The following is a 20154-nucleotide window of genomic DNA, read 5'->3' as shown; positions in this document are numbered from 1 at the left end:
GGGCGTACCTGAAGGCAGTGGGTCCCCTTCCTCCCGCCCCCAATCCCCGGCTGCACAACGTCCTCAGCGGGGCCAGTGCCCGCTGACTCAGGGCTGGGCCAGCCCCACCCGTGTGCTCCAGGGCTGCGGGGCCCAGCACCCGAGCCGGACCCTGCACTCGGGGTCTGGCTCCGAGGCGGGCGTCGTGGGCCCTCTTAGAAGGGGAGACACATTGTGGCCCATGTTCGGTTCCTACTCCCGGGTCGGGACGGCCTGGAGAATTACAAACAGGACAACGAAGGAACGAGAGGCCGGTGCTTCGGGAAACAGGAGAGGAGGACGGCGTCTGCGGCCTGGCCTCCACAACCCAACCAGAAAACCAAACCCACGCTGCACGGAAACATGTCAGGCTCCCAGTCAGAATCCAGCCTGTGCCCTGCTCTGCCTTCACTTACGAGTCCTGTGACTAGTGTGCTGGTAAGTTTATTGCGACTGCTGTCAACCTGCTTGTTACGAGCCGAGTTAAATCAGAACAAAAATGGTCAACTCTCCTTGGAGAACTTGACTTCTCTATTTTACACAGACCATTTATTAAATTAGAAGGCTGAAAAGTAAAAACGTATCTTACAATCAAGGAGGAATCTGGACCCTGGACCCCAACAGAATGATCAGAAACGCAAAGCTCTGAGGACCGTTTCTGCCAACACTGGCAGGGCGCCTGCTGGAAACGCCTCTCTCCTCACCAGCACAGAGCAGCAGCCAGCTGCACGGTGCCCCGGCCCTGGGCCCAGCAGCCACGGGCGCCCGAGCCAGACGGCCCCCACCCCACCCCCAGGGGCTGCCTGGATGGTGAGCGCGGACAAGAACGCGAAGCCGGGGCAGGAAGGGGCAGCCGAGGCAGGAAGGGCGTCTGACTTAACAAAGGCCTCACAGGGCATGACCTTCCTCTGACCTAGTAAAGAAGCAGCAACCATGAAAAAGGACCATGAGAGCTGGCAGGTCTGGAGCCGCCCTGAAGCTAAGACTCCCGTGAACGGAGGCCCGGGCGGGGCGGCTGGGGCAGCGCAGGGTCACCTGGGGCTGGGGGCCCGGCCTGTGTGGAGCTGCGCTGAGTGTGGTCAGGTCACCACCCAACAGTCTAGGGCTGCAGCCGAGGAACCATCGCTCTCAAGCATCTGAGAAGAGCCTGCGGCAAAGGCACAAGTGGTCCGAACCCACCAACCGACGCAGGTCTCCCCGAGCCGGGGCCACCGTGCACGCCCGGGGGAGACAGAAAGCGGCACTGCACTTAACCTACATGGAGGGAAGGGCTGCAGCCTGAGTCCTCCTAACTTCCTCGGGCTGGCCTTCCACTGACGTCCACACGGTTGGGATCCACCTCTATGTCCAAAGGCTGGGCAATGCCCCCAAAGACAGAGCGGTGACCGTGACTTACCGTGGACCGCAGTGGCCACAGCCAGTGCGTCAGTTCGGAGACACCATTCAGATTTGACTTCCACGGGGCATCACCCAGCCTGTCCCTGTCCTCTCTGTCCGCGGCCCGAGCCAGGGCCAGGGTGCCATCCACACGGCAGGGCACCTCCTGCCTCTTGGGAAGACCTGCCAGCACTGACAGTCACCAGACTGCCCTCTCTGTCGCCCAAACTGACCCACAGGCCTGGGCCCAACCTAGTCTCCCTAAATTAACATCGGCAGTAAAAGCCAGGCGTTCCTAAATGCCCTTTAATAAGCAAATACAAGACTGGATCTGTTTCTTACACCCCAGTTTTAGTTCTGTTGCCAGAGTGCATCCTGGGGAGGAGCGGTGACCCTTCGGGACAGCATCACACAGAGGCGGGTGAGACAGCAGGAGAGACTGAGGGCCCAGGGCTCGGGCCAAGGCTCCCGACGCCACGCCCAGACTTGGCTGCTCTGCACTCAGGCTGAGCTCTGCAGCCGAGGCTGGACGGGGGTGAGCAGCCCACGAACACCACCAAGGGGAGGAGATAAGTTTTCAGCTGAAACTTCTAAGTGACCCCAAACCCGCTGTCAGTGGGTTCTGTGTGCCTTGCGTTAATGGGCCTACCCGATCAGGTCGCGTCACCGCAAGCCACCAATCAAACCAGAGAAGGCTCGGCACGAAGGCCCTGGTGGGGGCAGCTGCTCCCAGGAGAGCCTCCCGGGACGGTGGGAAGGCGGGCGCGCACACGGGACACGGCCCTCCGACCAATGCGGGAGAGGCCCCCCACCCGCCGCGACGACGTCGAGAACGGCTGCAGGAACCGAAAACCACATGCATCCCGAACAAGGGTGTGGACTGGGCTACACAGACGTCTGAGGAAGGGGCTACGCAGGGCGCGTTCACGGGGATCTGCTGGGGACGGTGCTCCTGGGAGCTGGGCGGGCAGGCGGGCAGGCGGGCTGGCAGCGGGGCACATCTAGGACTCCTCGCCCATCTGCAGCAGGGAGTTGATGGCCGCATCCTTGCTGCCCCGCTGGGCCTCCAGCACAGAGCGGATGACCTCCCGGTCCATGTTGGGGAACATGTCCTGGATGGCCTTCAGGTCCTCCTCACTGCAGCGGGGCTGGGCGCTCACGGCTGGGGGCAGGGCCACAGGCACCATGCCGGGGCTGCACACGGCAGGCATCCCTGCGAGGAGACAGGGGTCAGGGAAAGCAGCACCTCCGACGCGCGGGCTAGCCGCCCCGGGGGTCGGCCCCCCAGGTCTCGTCTCCCAACGTGACCTCAGAAACTGGCCAGACACTTGTGAGAAACCAGGGGCGAGCAGCCCCCCGCCACTCGGTCCCCGGCATCTCACATGAGCCCACTTCACAGCGGGGGTGGCAGGGGCAAAAACAAGCCTAAGAACGTGTGTATTTACACCACAGGGGTCAATTCTCATCCATCAAAGGCCACAAAACAGTTCCCTCCACCTGAGAACGAAACAGCAAACCCAGTCTACGCTCCTTTCGCGCCGTTTCCTCTGTCACACATTCCAGAACAGACTTTCCCAGCTTGGCACTCACATCACAGACACTGACGAGGAAAGAAAACTCACCCAGCGCGTGCCCAGCGCGTGCCCAGCCTTCCCCGTGACAGCAGACAACCCACGAGGCAAGGTGCTCACGAGCACTGCCGCGCCGGGGCCTGTGCGCTCGCGCAGAGGCCCTGGGGCCCCGGACACCCAGCCCCGCCAGCTACACGTGGGGCTCCTGGTATCACTCCCTCACACCAGCCACGTCCCCTCACTCCCTTGTTAGACACAGGTGACAACTGAGAACCTCACGGCCTCTCAACTGCTGGAAGGTTCAGTCCGAGCACCTGGCGCCACCGGACCCCAAGACAAAGCTTTGACTCCTTGTCCTGAGATGGTCTCGTGGGGGAACCCAGACAAACGTAAGGAAGGAGAGTGTTAACAGAGACTCCACGCCTAACCGAGTGCAGAGCCTAGTCAAACACCTCTCTGAAAAGTAGAAACGGATTTAAAATCATTAGTTCTGGGACTTCCCTGGTGGCGCACTGGTTAAGAATCCGCTTGCAGGGCTTCCCTGGTGGCGCAGTGGTTAAGAATCCGCCTGCCGATGCAGGGGACACAGGTTCGAGCCCTGGTCTGGGAAGATCCCACATGCTGCAGAGCAACTGAGCCTGTGTGCCACAACTACTGAGCCTGCGCTCTAGAGCCTGCGAGCCACAACTACTGAAGCCCGCGCACCGCAACAAAGACCCAACTCAGCCATAAATTAATTAATTAAAAAAAAAAAAAAAAAGAATCCGCTTGGCAATGCAGGAGACACGGATTCGGGCCCTGGTCGAGAACTAAGATCCCACATGCCGCGGGGCAGCTAAGCCTGTGAGCCACAACTATTGAGCCCGGGGGCCACAACTACTGAAGCCCGCATGCCTAGAGCCCACGCTCCACAACAAGAGAAGCCACTGCAATGAGAAGCCCACGCACCACAACCAAGAGTAGCCCCCGCTCGCTGCAACTAGAGAAAGCCCGCGTGCAGCAACGAAGGCCCAATGCAGCCAAAAATAAATAAATAAATTTTAAAAATAAAATAAAATAAAATCATTAGTTCTTATAAACTCAAAAGCACAAACAATCCGCCGAACCAGGCTGGGAGCGCTGGACTGAGAAGTTTAGGACATGATTTCCTTTCCTGTCTGAAGTCAGAAGATCCTAAAGGCGGCTCAACGCTGTCCAAACCAAAACTGGCAGGAGGGCTGACAAGTGTTGAGATGAGGTAGCATCGGCTGCAGGTGCGCGACTGAAGCTGCGCTGGACACACACGGCTGCCTCCAGGGACAGAGGGGACGGGGCGTGCTCCCAAGGCAGCAGCAGAGCCCAGCCCCTCCGAGTCCCTCCTGGGCCAGCCGGGCCGAGCACCTGCCCACACCCCTCGCCCACCGGCCTTTAGTCCTGGCCGTCCTGAGAGGCGAGAGGTCGCTTGGGTCCCAGGTGGGCACTCAAACCTGGTGAGGCCAGGGCCCCCAGGTTGTTCCATGAGCCCAGGAAGGTGCTCGCCCACCGCCTTTCAGAAACGGGGAGGAAGGAAAGGGAACCCGGGGCTGGGGATGGCTGACAGCTTCACTCCGTGAGGCCCCCGCCATCCGCCCTGGCCTGGTTCGCATCCAGGCCACACCCCCACCGCCTGCATTTCTGACACTTCTGGGAACAGTGGAGACAAACTTTAGGGGGCACCCTGGCTCTCCTTAGGGCCCTTCCGCCAGGAGGGTCTTGGGTTGTAGCGTGGGAGGCGGGCGGTCCTAGGGCAATTAACTCGGGGCCCCACAGTCTTCACCTCGCTCTGGATGGAGTTTAGAGGATTTCGGGGACGTGGCCACCACCGTGCACACGGCATCCTCGGCGTCACTTGGTCTCTCCGGTGCCCCAAGCCTCCCACGGCCCATGCACTGCCCGGGTTTTATGGTGGCTCACATGGGGGGCGAGCTGAGCCCAGAACCCGTCACGGCCCAGGGTGGGAGCCGATCACAGGCTGACGTGAAGGCTCAAAAATCCAAAGGCGGAAGAGCCACAGTCCAACTTGACTTTGCTGTGCTGTGCGAGCCACGCATTCAGAAAGGTTACCAGCGCGTAAGGTAAGAAGCTCATAAAGGCAAAAAGATGGGAGAGAAACAGCAGCGCTGGAGCCCGGGGTCCATCCACCCAACAGGAAGTGATCTTGTGCTGCGGTGACTCAAAATGCTTAGAAATCCCATTTCAACATCTCCATAAATTTCAACTCACCTTCTCTGTGCCGACAGAGAAAAAACAAACCCTATTTCCTACACGTGCACGTAACATTCAAACGTAACAGCGGACCCCTGGTTTGGGGAGGCTCTCCGGGCATCCCTTGAAGACCAGGCCCAGACTCTAGCCCACACCCCGAACCCCCACGCGCCTCCCCGCTGCTCGAACACCCAAGGGCACGCGCCCGGGGAGGAGAAGCAGCACACACCTGTGATGGGCACGTAGCCGATGCCCTGCTGGTACACAGTGGGCATCAGGACCACGGGCTGAGGCGGTATCATCATGGCAGCCGGCAGCGACTGAAACACACCAAAGACGATCAGGGGTCAGAGAAGAACACAGCACACACCCGAGCCTCATCACTCCTGGCCTCGCCAAGAGCGTCCTGGGAGGGACAGCGCAGGGCCTGGAGCCCAGTCACCGGCCCAGGATCGAGGTGGGTCCAGCCAGGCCCTGCGTCCCGTCCAGCATCACCAAGTCCCTGCCCACACCGACACCCCAAAGCCTCCTCTGCTGGACTCGGGTAGAAGGTGGCATCAGACCTGCTGAACCACGGCTGAGACGTGGCCAACAGAGAACCCTGCTCAAGAAAGGAAACCTAAGCTTAAATTCCAGGGTCAAACCGCCTCTCTCTGTTTATAATTCTTTAGTTAAGTACAACGATGGCTTTCCGTCTACGTAGAAACGCCTGTTACAGAGGCACGATGGCATGTTCACGGGTAAACTCACTCATGTTGGGACCTGCTGTGCATCAGCCCAGCACCCGAAAGGGGGTGAGACAAGGTGCCAGAGGCGGCGGCCGTGAGGCTGGGCAGTCGGTCCCACCCGGGGTCCCTGCACCCCCTCCCCGCGTCCACATGCCAGAAACACCTGGGAGTAAGGGCGGGGATGCGGGTAAGCCCGGGAACGGCACCCCAGTGGCCACGGGCCCGCCGGCCGGCCTCACCGTGTAGGACAGGACCAGGTTGATCATGCCCTCCTTGTCGTCGCCCTGCCGCCCGCTCAGGCTGTACCATTCGTCCACGACCTTGCCCTGCCTCAGCGCCTCGGGGATTGTCACGTGCGTCCAGGCAATGCGGTCGTCCATGGAGAAGGCTCGCTGGGGGGCGATGGGAGATGGCGGTGACCCCAGGGCTGCCCGGGAGGCCGCCCCACTCCCCCAGCCCTCCCGGCAGGGTGTGCACGGCCCGGGGCCGCCCCGCTCTCTCCACCTCCTGTGGGCGCAGGGGGAGGGAGGCTCCATCGGGCACCTGCAGACGTGCGCTCCCCCACAAACCACATGCTCCCCTCCACCCCAGGGCCCCAGAGGCGATGGGGCCGGGTGTGAGGGAGGACCCGGGAGGAAGGGAGGAAGGCAGAACCCTGGGGACTGTGGCCACTTCCCAGCCCCGCTGCCCACCCCCAACCCCCCAGCCCTGTCAGCCGACCACAGGTGAGGGGGCAGCCGACCCGGCCTCAGGAGCGGTGGGACACGCCCAGGCAGGCCCTCGGAGGGCCAGGCTGAGTTAGAACCCAGGGCACCCGACGGCCCAGCGACACTCGGGAGGTTCCTGCCACTCACGCCACCCAGCCACGGGCCCTGACCACGTCACACCTGAGCTGCGTACAGATAGCGGCTGCCTGACCTGCCTGGTCGGGTGACGCCCACACGCTGGACACAGGGTGGTGACGTGTCTGAATGCAAGTTCTAAAGACTCTGCAGGGGAAACGTGCTTTTCACTATGCTGGGGACACCAGGACACCTGTCACAAAGCCACAAGAAACCTGAAGTTCTGGAGCAGCTGAGTGGCCCCCGCGCGGCCCCCACCTCGTCAAAGATCTCCAGGTAGAAGGAGTCCACACCCGGGGGCACCGTGCACTGGATGACCTTATTCCAGCGCGGGTTCTTGGCGCCGTTGTGGGCTGTGGGCGTCTCGTACACCGCGTAGCCCAGGCGCAGTCGGCAGTACGGATCCATGCGGGTCATGCCGTAGTTCTTTGCCAACTTGGCCTGAAATAAAGCCAGTGTATGAGACGGGGCAGCGGCTGTCACAGTGGAAGCCGCAGCTCAGCTAAGTGGGCCGCCCCTTCCACTCACGGCTTCCAGAGTTTTCTGGGTGCCGACCCACCAGAACACGGCTGTAACTGAACCGTCAGCCCTCCGTATCCGTGGATTTAAGCAACCACAGATAAAAAATATTAGGAAAAAACATTCCAGAAAGTTCCAAAAAGCAAAACTTGAATTTGCCACACCAGCAACGAATTTTATAGCTTTACACTGTGTTACAGCTGCATGCACACAGCCTTTGCCGTGTGTTAGGTGTTACGAGTAATCCAGTGATGACTCAGTACACGGGAGGATGTGTGTAGGGTATGTGCAAAACTGCACCGTTTTATATAAGGGACTTGAGCATCCCTGGATTGTGGTGTCTGTGGGGTCCCAGAACCAATCCCAGGGACGACCGTGCTCTGGGACCCAGGAGGGAGGAGAAAGTCCAGGCTGGGTCCAGTGTTTCTGCGATAAGGCACCCGGCACCGTGCCTGACACTCAGGACACGCCGGCTGCTGCTAGGCAGGGGCTGGATCCCCACCCAGAGGAGGAGGAGGGTGAAAAGGGCAGGCCGTCCCGGGACAGAGCCAAGAACCACCGAGAAGAGAAGCAGGGGGACGGGGGCCGCCCCGGAGAAGCAGGGCCCAGTCAAGGCCTTCCCTGCGCCCTCGGAGAGTGACCGTGCTGGCTCCCCGGCCTCCCCTCCCGCACAGGAGCCTCTCGGCAGTGACCATCCCTGCCCAGTGCTGCGTGGGGGCCAGGGGTGCAGGCAACTCATCTTGGGCACCAGATGAGGCGGAGCCCACCCACATCTCACATAGGTCACGGGCCCACCTCAAGCCAGACGCGCTGCTTGGGACGGCTGGGATGCGTTTGTAGGCGAAAACGTGAACACCGATGAGCACATCAGGCTGTCGGTCAGGAAGTACTGACTCAAAGTGGATTATGGGCTTAAATGTAAAACCTAAAATTATAAAACTTGCACAGGAAAAACCAGAAGAAGTCTTTGTCATCTTTTAGGCAAGGTTAGCAAAAGCACGGCCGAGGAAGGACAGCTGGGGACCGCGAGGAGGACAGAGCAGCCCCGTCTGCAGCATCAAGTCTGATCACAAACCCGTGTCCAGGACATAACGGACTCACAAACCTCAGCAATGAGAACACAACATGGTTGAAAAACAGGCACGTGAGAAGACGCTCCCCACCATCGGTCATCAGCGACACGCAAAGCAGAACCCCGTGAGGCCACAAGGAGCTGCTGGACGGGCTCAGACCCAGCCCGCCGGGCCAAGCCGCCCACCCCCAGAGCGCAGGAGTCCCGCAGGCGGCTGGGAGAAGCCACGGTGTGGCCGTGCAGGGACCAGCCTGGCAGCTTCTCCAAAGCAGACTCCACCCAGCTCGGGAGTTGGGAGTCCACTCTGAAATGGGAACTCACGCTCACACAGAAGCCCGCGCTTCACAGCGGCCCGGGGCTGGGACCCCCGTCCCTGCTGGGCAACAGACTCTGGGAAGTGCCCCGGGGCCTGAGCTTGGTCAGCACTGCGGTCAAGGGCAGGCCCACCGACAGGCAGAGGGAACTATCTGTGTTGCTGGGGAAGCTCTCTTCATCACAGGGGTGGACAGGCTCGTCAGAGGTCATTGAAACACAGGCTAATTCAAATCAGTGCATTTTAACATATGTAAATCATATTGAGTAAGGTCGATTTTTTAAAAAACAGCAAAAAATTCCCCAAAGCCCTGCTGCCTGCACTGACACCCTCTCTCTTCTCCCCTCTGGAAGGCTCCGCACAAGCCCCTATTCTGTCTGCGAGCCTCCTTGCCCCCCCGCATCCCCCATTCTCGTGCCGACTTCCCCAGAGCTCTGGCCAGGGCTGCCCACGACCGCACGTCCCAGAACCACCACCCCTCCGCGCAGGACCAGCCTGAGCCCCTCAGGATGCCCACCTTATGTCACTGCTGGACCTCTCCCCTGAAGTCCACAGCCTCCCGGCCTCGGCCCCCTGCCTTTAAATCATCCTCGACTTAACGTGTCCGACACCGAACCGCGAGTTTCCTTCCCGGCCTGTTCCTCCTGTAATTTCCCCCATTTTGGTCGAGGCTCCTCCATCCCCTGGGCGCTGGCAACAGGCCTTGGGGTCACACACCCGCCTGCCCCCACGTGGGTGCGCCTCGAAGTCGGCTGCTCTCCCCCAGGAGCACCAAGCGCAGGGCCTTCCAGCCTCGCCCACATCTTCCCGACACAGACCCCGAGGGAGCCCTGAACTCCAGCTCAGGACAGGGTGCCCACTCAGAGCCGAGCCCCAAGGCCACAGGACCCCCAGCGGGCAGCACCAGGAGGGCCTGGCCCTGAAGCAGCCCCTGGCACAGGGTGGCGATTCCTGTTCAAGCTGTACTTTCCTCGATAATACCTGGGCCACTCCACACCTGCCCCCCAAGCTCGCCATCGCCATCGGCACACTGCACCCCGGCCCTCAGGGCGACGCAGGCGTTTACTGCCGCCCTGCCCTGCCCTCCTCACCCGCTGACTTCCTGCTCCTCTGTCTGCAAGAGCAAACACGGATCACACGGGCAATGTCTTCCCGAAAGCGCCCGGGAGAGGGCCTCAGCCCTCACACGCTGTTGTCTTCACTGTGAATTCACTAGAGCAGTTCTCAGGACGGCAGATTTTCCCCCCAAAACTCCTAGAAGCTGCCCTGGTATTTTCTGGAAAACATGTAGCAGCAAAGTCTGAAACGGGCCTGATTTTCGATAGCTTCAAGGCAGCTGTTTTGTCTCTGTCTAGCCGCTAAGGCTTTTCCACCTGAATAATCCGATGCTCGTGGTCTGAGCAAGGCCAGCTGCCCGTGAGTGCGGGAGGCGCCTTCCTTCACCTGGACCCCGACTGGCCCCAAGGCCGTGCTCTGCTCACGGCTGCTGCCCTCTGCAGAGGCCCGTCTGCCACTGTGCTCTCCTCCCGCGCCCCCGGCACCACGGAGGGGACACGGAGGCCTGGCCTGCCCGCTTCCAAGTGGCTCCCCTGAGACATCGACTGGGCTGCGCTGTAGGCACACGAGTGTCTGAGGAAGGCCACCCCGAAGCTTACTGGGCACAACGACCCTCCAGGCACGGCCCTGGTGTCTGCTGCGGACAAATGGACGGATGGACAGATGTCTCTGCCTCCCGCGGCCTCATGCAGCCCGTCAGAGCAACGTGGCAGCGCCCTTTCTGTCCTGACAGCACCTCTGGTTCTCCCGGGGGCCGGGGTGACCAGGCAGCAGCCACACCGCCCCTTCCCCGGCACCGGCAGGGAGAGCGGTGCTCCGGACCCCTTCTCTAACTCTTCCTGGCGAAACCCGGGCGATCGTCAGTATCTTCACATCCATCGCTCTCCACCAGGTATGTGTTTCCGGAAAAACGGGATCAGAGGAAGCCCCATCCATCCATGTGGCAACAGGCTATGACAGTGAAGGCCCCGCCCCGCCCGCTCCGGCCCCCGTCCCCCCACAGCCCCCCCGCAGGCAGCCACACCCACCTGCACCACGGTGATGCTGAGGCGGCCCACGGTGCCCAGCGCCCCTCCGTACTGCAGCTGCTGTGCAGCCTGTGCGTCCAGCTGGATCTGCTGCTGCTGCTGCGTGGGCGTGATGCGCAGGAAGTCCTGAGGCAGCTCCCCGATGTACACCTGCGGAGAGCACAGCGGTCAGAGCTGGGCGCCACCCGCCCACAGGACGAGGGTCCGCGGCGGCAAGATATCCACCCTGCGGGCCCCTCCCAGGGCCTGCACTCTTGGCATCAGGACGCTCAGCAAACGGGGGGCTCTGTGGAGGCCCGAGTGCGTCTCCGCCCTGAAAGCAGGCCTCGCGTCCTCGCTGGGCCTGGGGGCCTCACACGCTCTGGTCCGCGTGTCCATGATCCCTTCCCCAGGACCAGGACCGCCGCAAGCAAGGCCTGTCCACCGTGAGCGCTGTTCACGGGGTGAAACCTGAAGCTTGGATGTCCAGTGACTTGGAAAGGCCTCTGTGCTGATACCCTTCAAACGTCTCCACGAGAAACAACTCGCGTGCAAAAACGCCCCGGAGACCAAGAACCCAACAGATTAACCACCAGAAGCCCGGATACCTGGCCCTGGACAGGTGAAGTGATGGGGAGGCATCGGCTCCCAGGGACACACCTGAGTGTGGAGCCCGGTGGAGCCTGGGGGCTCCAAGAGTGACGACTCCCAAGAAGACCGCAGGAGACCATGCACGGAGAGACGGCCCACAGCCAGACGGCCTAACCCCGTGTTCAGAGCCCTCGACAGCCGCACCGTTGCTCGCCCCCCAGGCGGGGGGGGTGCGGGCCTGGAGGGGCCACAGTGCGAGCAGAGCCCAGGTGAACGGGAGGGAGCAGCCGCAGGACCCACGATGGAGGTCTGGCTGCTGGGGGGGAAACCGGAGCCACAGGCCCCTCAGCCGCGCAGGGGACGTCACAGAGCCCAGCCGCGGGCCCTGAAGAACTCGTGGAAACGGAAAGGAGGACCCCAGCGTGTCACAGCGAGTTCTGGCAACTGCGCTCACAGCAGCCGCCAGGGACCACTTGACGTCCGGGCGCCACATGACACGGGGGTCTCTGCTGCGCAGACCAGACGGCACCAGGCAGGGGCCCAGACAGCGCCCACCCACCTGGCTCACAGCGCTCCTGGGAGAGCACCTCCCCCAGCGAGCGCCCCCAGCGCCTTTCCTATCGAAGGTCCCTGGGAGGGTCTGGGCCTGGAGATCATGCGCTCCCACCAAGGCTGATGGAAGCGCACACAAGGGCGCTCGCTGGCTCCCAGCAGCCCGCACGCCGACTCTGCACCCAGAGGCCTAGCGCTCCCACTGCTTCTCTCTAAAAGCAAGCCGTGCCCCCCGCCCCCCAAGACCCTCTGTCTGGGAGCCAGCTCTGCGTCTCACACCTCCGCTGCATCAAGGACCCAGCCCAGGGCAGGGGAGGGTGCCCCCGGAGGCTGCCCCCCAGAGGCCCCGGCGTTGCCAGGAGAGGAGCGCAGTGCCTTCCATTCCCTCCCCAGGGCATCGCAGGCTCCGTTTCCTGGGCGCGTAGTGCAGCTGAGGGGGTTCCAGGACGGGCCCTCGAAGGAAAGCGGGTGGTGACACCCCGTGGGCCACACCCCTCAGGAGGGCTGAGATGCCCGGGACATGCCAATCGTCAATTCCTGCCAGCGCCAAGACCAGGCCCCTGTGACCCCCCAAACGCACCCCATCCAGAGCCCCTCAGGCTCCCTGCCGTTTGCCCGGTACTCGTCTTACTGAAATGACTCTCCCAGGGGTCGCTGGCGCACAGACCCCACCCCCGCCTGCTGGTCTGAGGAATGACTGCCCACCTCAGCGCCAAGGACCCCACAGGGAGCAGGCCGCATGGGGACATTCAGTGCCGAGAGTGACCGGTCAGGAAAGGCCTCTCTGTTCCTTCACTGATCCTGTCTTGTCAGGAGCTCCTAGAGGTCATGAAACTAGAATGAAATGAAACTCCTGGGGGATGCTCCCTCTTTACTCATCTTGGTTTTGGGGTTCAGCACAGCCCACACAGGAGCCACGCGGGGACAGCGGGCCACGCTGAGGCCTTAAGGGAGGGGGACAGAGCCCAACAAACCAATCCACGTGGTCAGAGCCTGTGAGGGGCGGGGGAGGGGGGATCACAGCCCAGGGAGGAGGAGCCTCCAGGTCTGCAGGGCCACCCGCCTGAAGGCACCCTGGGGACACCTGCCCTAGGCCCGCCCGCCAGAGACAACAGAAGGGGCGAGGCCCAGGGTGATGGCGGGTCAGGGCAGGGCATGTGGGGCTCAGCACCCAGCGCAGCTGACGGCTGCCCCACCAGCCAATAGGCCCCGTCGCACAGCAGCCTCAGAGGCCTGCGGCAAGCAGCAGGCTGCACGCTCATCCCAGCGCATCCCACCCCGACAGAGAGGCCCCAGGACGTGGCCGCTGAGGCCTAAGAGACACCTGCCAGTCACGGGACGGGTCACTGACGTTCTTCCATCAGTTCAGCATCTTCCCAAAGGAAGTTACAAGGAGAACTCCAACTGCCAGCCGACACCTGCAGCCACGGGGATGGGTCTCCACACGAGTCACCGCCCCCCACAGACACACACACCCTGCTCCTTCCTCAAGTCTCCAGCACCTCCTGCCGATGACCTGGTTTCAGGAAACAGGAAAGGAGGAAAAAGCCCAGAAGCAACAGGGAGGGAGGGCTGGCGCCGTGGGGGGCTCCCCAGAGGGTGCCACTTAGTCCCTCCCCCCTCGCCCCTCCCGCCACAATCCTCTTCCAGGTTTCATTGCAAAAACCTCTGTGTCAGCTCTCCTCCCCTATTCCTATCCCTCAGGCCTCCCCCAACTTTCTAAATGACCCAAACCTGGATAGGCCACTCAAGCCAGAACGTCTGGCTGTCCCAGCCCTGCCGGACAGTGTACACAAGCTCCGGACGAGGGGACCGAGACACGGCGTTAACTGAGCACGAGGACGCCGGAGGGTCAGCGAGAGAGACAACGCCACTGGCCCAAACGAGGACCAGACCACAATGCTGACAGGACAGCAGCGTCTTCCACGGGGCCTTGCCCAGGGATTCCGGAGCCTCTCACGCCAGCCCGGGGTCTGGGTGCGAGCAAGATGGATCACCCTGTCCACATCTGAGTAAAATGAGACAGCCAATGATGGGCCAAGGGGCACCGGGGCCGGGCATCGCACTGCAAGTCTTTCAACTCCACCGTATGTGTGGATTTTCACGCCAAATGCTGGGGGGAAATCACTGCTCCCGCGGCGCTCGTAGTTTAACAAAAGAAGACAACTGCTGAAAGTCGCAGCGCTGTAAATAATCACGGGGTGAGCACCCCGGGGCAGGTGAGCAGCCGGGGCAGGTGAGCAGCCGGGGCAGGTGAGGTGCCGGGGCAGGTGAGCAGCCGGGGCAGGTGAGCAGCCGGGGCAGGTGAGGTGCCGGAGCAGGTGAGCAGCCGGGGCAGGTGAGCAGCCGGGGCAGGTGAGGTGCCGGGGCAGGTGAGGTGCTGCGCAGGCACATCTGGCTCTGCCTGGCGCCCGGCCCCAGCGTGTGACAGTAGGGGGTGGGGGGTGGGGTGGGGGCGGGCAGGACCAGTCGAAGGGGTGCGGTTGGTGTGGGTGAAGCAGAGGCTGAGAAGGAATCCGATGCTGGACCTGCTCGCAAGGCAGAGCCACAGGAGCGGCTGAGTGGGCAGGAGAGGTGAGGCCGCCCAAGGGGACGGGGAAGCCAGGGAGGGTTCCAGGGAAGGAAAGGGCGGGTCCGTGTGAGATATTCTTGGGAGACAGGGAGCCGCTCAGGATGGTCAGCCTGGGGATGAGTGGGGTGGGCGCTGACACTCCCCAAGACCCCCGAGGGAGCAAGACGGACAGAAAGGAGGAGCCGTGGAAGGAAACCCGTGTGAAGACCGCGACCCTAGGCAGTGAGAGGCCATCGCACCTGTGCCCACTGCTGCGGCCGTGCCCACAATGAACCCGCCAGACAAGCCGCTGCGGGGGCCCCACCCGAGCCCCACCCCAACTCGGTCACCCCCGCACCTTGCAAAGCACAGGTGGCTTCCCGACCTGCAGGACCTTCTCACTGTCGGCTGAGGCAGCTGCCCCTCCTCGGCCCCCAGCCCTGCACCGCCAACCTCCCACCCAGCTCCTGTCCAGCTGGTGGTGAAGCAGAATCACCAGAGGGAGGTGGGTGGAATGGGAGGTACCCAGGCAGGACTGCAGGCGGGGAGCCCGAGGAGTTGGCCAGGTGTCTGAGAAACGACAAGTAACGCAGGGGCCGGGCAGCCCCCAGGCCGTATACATGGGAGGGTACGGGCACAGAGCTGCTGGCCACAATGCCCAGATAGATGCCACAGACACCGACAGAGAGCAGAGCGGGGGAGCGGAAAGAGGGGCTGGGGGTGCTCTCAGATGTGGGAAGAGGCACAGGGCTGGAGCACAGGTGAATCTGCCACCAGCAGCTCAATGGCAGATGCCACACAGGGACCTTCACGTCCCCAGAGAAGGAGACTGTGTGCCCAGAATCCCAGACAGCAAACACACCTTTCAGGAACTAGAGAAAGCAGCACATGTCTCAGTCCCTGTGAGCAAGCACCAGCTTATCAAGGTAACACTGCCCCTGGGAGGATGGGGAGAGGCCACCCGAGGCAGCAACCCATCAGGAGGAGGGCAGTTACAAGGGTTAACCTTGCAGCGCGAAGTCCGTACGTTAACATTTCCAGGATGACCCCAAAGAGAACAGAATGACAACATGTGTTTTCCAAACCAGCAGAAACCAAAAAATGGAACTTAAAAAACTATGTTTAATCAATCCAAAAGAAGGCAAGGAGAGAAAAAGAAACAAATAAAAGCACAAATGAAAGTATTAGGAACAAAAAGTGTGTGTGTATAACTATACACATAAAACTATCTAACACATTCCAGCTAAAAAATGAAGAAGACAGACTTCAGATTTGACTTTTTAACAATCCAGCTCCATGTTGTTGACAACAGACCAACCTGACACACATGTTCTGAAAGATGTGGTCCAACAATGAAAACCCCATCAGGCAAACACTCCCTAAAAGAAAGCTGGCATTGCCATGTGGCATCAGACCAAACAAGAAAGGCCTGTGCATGGCCAGAGGGGTCACCACACGCAAAAAGGTCCAAATCACAGGAAGACGGGGCCATCCTAAACCAGGATGCGCTCCTAACTCACCCTGAGAATCCAGAGCAGAGCTCACGGGGACACGGGCGATGGTCCAGACTCCAACAGTGCGGGTCCACAACTGTACCCGAAAAAGAGAAAGCCAAGCGCAGGCCTAAAAAGAAAAACAACTCCTTCCTCTGAACATTGGAAATGAAAGAGAAAGAACTAAGCAGCTGTCTTGCCTTTCCCATACAGACTGTATTTAAGGACAACCAGACAGCGTTCATCTGTACAAACAGGTCCAGCTAATAAATTCAGAACAAGTGACAAAATTCAAACATCAGGGGCTTCCCTGGTGGCGCAGCGGTTAAGAATCCGCCTGCCAATGCAGGGGACACGGGTTCGAGCCCTGGTCCGGGAAGATCCCACATGCCGTGGAGCAACTAAGCCCGTGCCCCACAACTACTGAGCCAGCGCTCTAGAGCCCGCGAGCCACAACTACAGAGCCTGCATGCCACAACTAATGAAGCCCACATGCCTAGAGCCCGTGCTCCACAACAAGAGAAGCCACTGCAACGAGAAGCCTGCGCACCGCAACGAAGAGCAGCCCCCGCTTGCCACAACTAGAGAAAGCCCGCTCGCAGCAACAAAGACCCAACGCAGCCCAAATAAATTAAAACAAAAAATTCAACTATCACCCTCTGTCACCCCCAGTGAAGTCAATTATCAATTCGTGCAAAGGCTTGTGAGGACAGGAAGGAGGGGCCACACTGATCAACCAGCATCTCCAAAAGCGGGACAAGTGGTCCCTACTGGCCCCCTTTGGCCTGGACTCAATGGGACACACCACACATCGTAGCCTGTGACCAAGCCTTGGCCGCCGTCCCGTCGAGCTGACCGGCAGCACTGTGGTCAACAGCGGCGGGTCCCGCAAACCCCCCCGACCCGAGTTCTACCTCAGAAAGCGGGGCCCCCACACAGGTACTGCTGTGGGTGCCCATCGGGTGCTTTTTAGTAGTTCGTGGACCAGACAAAATCACGGCATGGAGAAGGTCTGTCAGAACAGAAACACCAGCACTGCTGAAAGCGGGCAGACAGCACAGGGCTGGGCATCCCTCGGTGGCCATTCAGGGAGGGACTCACCTGCAGACGCAAACACCACATCTCCTGGAACTTAAGCAAATTCCTAGCCCCTCAGGCTCCCCTTCTCAGGGACAAAGGGAACCTCCCCAGACCCGTGGGACCCCCCCCCCCGGCTTCTGCTTCCCATGCCCGAGGACTCTGCCTGTCCCTCCTTCACCACGAGCGGGAAGAGACAGTCAGACTTCAGAGTCAGCCCAAGCGAGCGTGAATCCAGGCCCTGGGAGCCCTGCTGAGTGACCCTGGGCCGAGGCTGAACCCCATCCTGTGTGGGTAGGGCTGGGGCCCCCCGGCCGAGGGTGGACCCTCGGGAGAGCCGCCCAGCCAGGACCCGGCATGGGGAGCACCTGCCGGATGCCCCAGCTGGACTTGCAGCTTCTGCCACGAGCCACGCCGTCCCGCGGGGCCTCCACCACACCACACACACGACAGCACGTGGGAGCTCCTTCAACGCCAAGTCTGTACACCCTGGCAAAGGAAGAGGTCTCCACCAGACCCCGAAAACCACAAAAGGAGGGGTTCTCCAAGTCTGATAACCGGCAAAAAAGCCTTTACAAGTACAGTTAACCCAGAGGGGGTGGGCCAGCGGGGAGATGTGGAAACGAGAGGATGTGTACCAGGCAAAAACCTTAGGGGGGAAGAAAACAGTAAAAAGTAAACAGTCCACTGTAGCAACCAGATCAAACGCAAGGCCAGATGCAGCTGCACTGGCGGCCCCGCCCTCTGGCACAGACAGCCCTGCTCAGGACCCTTCCTGGCCTTGAAGCAGCAGCCCCCCCCATCTCCCAGACCCTGTCCCACTCTGCTTTCCATGCTCTCCCCTCCCACCACCCCACAGCTCCTGCTACCCCATCAAGTCTCCAGTCAGAGACCCTTGCCCCAACACCCTTACTCAGCCCGGCCCCGGCCCCGGCCCAGGCAGGCCACCATTCACCCGGACTTGAATTCAGGCCTCAGGGTCTGAGAGTGGACGCTCTGTGAGACCCTGATGGCAGGCGTCACCGTACGGTGCCACCCAAGATACCGAGAGCACCCACACCATCTGGGCAAGCCGCACAGGCTCCAGGGCGCCCAAGACCCCTGAGCCCCCAGCAGCTCTGGCCCAGACCGAACCTTACTGCACGAGCACAGGTCATGGAGGGCAGCCCTCAAACACCTGCTGGTCTACGCATGGGGCCCACGACACACGGACAGAAGGCCCACGACCACTCGACAAGAGAACACGCCGGGAAGCACCGCACAGGGCCGGTCGGCCAGGTCATCGAGACCCCGACAGCACAGGCCCCAAGTCCGGACACCGTCCGCCGCCCTGGCCCTGTCGCAGCCCTGTCACAGCACATGGCCGACGTCCCCCTTGGTGAGAGGAGGGGCCCACCTTCACCAAGCGCTCCCTTCGCCTGGCCCCGAGCCGGCTGTGTGTGTTTGCCTGTGGTTCCCGACGACAAGGGCTCTGAGTTCCCAGCAGGCTGAGGACACGTGACAGGCCAGGAACGGGGCCGGGCCGCTTGCCCATTGCGCCACCGCTCCCCTCCCCAGGGAGCCACTAATTTGCTCCTTGTGCTGCTCTGATGAGCCACTTGCCCAAAAATGAGAAAGTGCCGACAGACACTTTCACTGTCCGCAGTGACGGTGAAGACGTGCAAACGCTGAGAAATCACTCTACTGACTGGGGCGTTTCCACACCCAAGTCGGCTAGGAACTCCCATCAGGTCCCATTCAAACGCTCAGAACGAACATCTGTGCCCAGGGGGGCTTCTAACAAGCCCTGGTCTTCCGCAAACTCAGAAAAACGTTCTGTGGATTCTTCGCCAGTCGGGAGAAACACAAACAAGACTTGTCAGGCCCGACTCGAGGGTGAGGAGCCCCGGCAGCCGGGGGCTAGCCCTCAGCAGCGGCTTTCTGAGAGAACGCACATCCAAGTGTCCACAGAAGAACCTTGTCCCGACTCAGAAGGACCCAGGTGTCCGTCTACCGTACGTTTCAAGACGCTGTGATAAAAACCTCACTACTCGTGAGGACGCACCCCAAACCAGTCTGAACGCCCGGCTGGAGGCGAGTCCCCAGGAGCCGGCCTGAGCCCGTCTGGACTCGCTCGCCGGCAGCGACACAATAAGCTGGGCCAGAAGACAGGACGCGAGGGCTGCGCGGAAGGGCACTCCCAGCTCGCGGCTCCCAGACCCTCATTTGTCACTTAAGAAACCGAGGAACAGAGCCGGGCCTGGGAGCCTCCACCATCCAAGAGCCTGTCCAGGGTTCAGGGTGCTTCTCTGGGTGTCTCCTCCTTCCGAGGACCCACTGGGTGCGGGGCCTCCCCCAACCCGGGGACCCACCCGGTGCGGGGCCGCCCCCGTCCCGGAACTCCCTTCCGCTTGCCCGGAGCCCGGCGTCGGGCCCTCCCCTGCGCCCTGAGGCCGCGGAGCCCGCCCCCAGCCGGAGCCTACCGGCCCGCGCTGCGTGCTGACGGTGGTCGCCATGGTCTGGCCGGCCTCAGGCCTCGTCCTCCGAGAGGTGACGCGCCGGCGACCCTTCGCGCGGAACCGCGATCTAACTATTACCCCGCAAGGCCGCCGCCGCCACAGTCAGCTGACGGCCGGCCCCGCCCCCGCACTGCCCACTGCGCCGGCGCAACACCGCCCCGCCCTTTCCGGCGCCGGGCGCCTGCGCAGTCGCTCCCCGCCCCCCTCGGCCCCGCGAAATGGCTCCCGAGCCAGCAGTGTGCGCACGCGCGCCGGGCTGGGGGGTGGGTGGGGGCGGGCCGTGGGGCCGGGCCGCGGACTGTAGCTGCTGGTGCATCCGGCTGGACCCGCGGCAGGACGGGTGGGTGGCCCCGCCGCGCCTCGCCGAGTGACCGGAGTGACTCGGTGCGGCGGCCGCCCTCCGTGTGTGTCCGCGGTGAGGCCGCGCGCTGACCACTCCGCCCCTTGCTTCCCGCCGGCCCCTCAGCAGGGTCTGCCCCGAGGCTGCTGGCCGAGCTTCCTCAGGAGACCCCGGAGCTTTGCTGTTGTCCGTCCGGGGAGGAGGTGGAGAGGCCTGGCTTCCCCTAGGCCTGGTGTTCTGCTGTTGACACAAGCAGTTTCCCAGGCACCACGATCAGACAGGGCTGCTGACCACTCCAGTCACGGGTGGACCTCCTCCACCACCCG

The 20154-nt window shown here is 61.9% G+C and overlaps 1 protein-coding gene across 4 annotated transcripts; it reads right to left on the bottom strand.

Annotated features, from left to right (window-relative positions):
• Nucleotides 1–36: 36 nt before the first annotated feature.
• Nucleotides 37–19620, bottom strand: TOLLIP (toll interacting protein). Of its 4 annotated transcripts, XM_029208213.1 has the most exons (7): nt 13194–13461; nt 12575–12688; nt 10748–10897; nt 7018–7200; nt 6157–6309; nt 5419–5509; nt 37–2608 (listed from the first exon to the last, which is right to left on the bottom strand). In XM_029208213.1, exons 2-7 carry the CDS (start codon nt 12608–12610, stop codon nt 2397–2399), a joined length of 825 nt encoding a protein of 274 aa, XP_029064046.1. In that variant the 5' UTR covers nt 12611–12688; nt 13194–13461; the 3' UTR covers nt 37–2396. The 4 variants fall into 4 exon arrangements, with proteins under 4 accessions (XP_029064046.1, XP_029064047.1, XP_029064049.1 ...); XM_029208214.1 differs by lacking the exons at nt 12575–12688; nt 13194–13461 and adding an exon at nt 19453–19620; XM_029208215.1 differs by lacking the exons at nt 10748–10897; nt 12575–12688; nt 13194–13461 and adding an exon at nt 8074–10678 and having other exon boundaries at nt 38–2608.
• Nucleotides 19621–20154: the final 534 nt, after the last annotated feature.

Source organism: Monodon monoceros, unplaced genomic scaffold, assembly GCF_005190385.1.
Source record: "Monodon monoceros isolate NGI ecotype Baffin Bay Population unplaced genomic scaffold, NGI_Narwhal_1 Super_Scaffold_7, whole genome shotgun sequence".
Lineage (NCBI taxonomy): Eukaryota > Metazoa > Chordata > Mammalia > Artiodactyla > Monodontidae > Monodon > Monodon monoceros.
This window is presented reverse-complemented; position numbering and strand designations above follow the sequence as displayed.

Bases quoted from the DNA above. Each gene is read 5' to 3' on its own strand.
- TOLLIP (XM_029208213.1), bottom strand. From the start codon at position 12,610: ATGCGGCCTGCTCCCTGTGGGGTCCTTGGCGCTGAG. The intron at 6,310-7,017 runs GTGGGGGCCGCG...ATCGCCCCCCAG, and splicing joins ACCTGGAGATCTTTGACGAG to CGAGCCTTCTCCATGGACGA. The intron at 5,510-6,156 runs GTGAGGCCGGCC...GGTGTGTTTCAG, and splicing joins ACCTGGTCCTGTCCTACACG to TCGCTGCCGGCTGCCATGAT.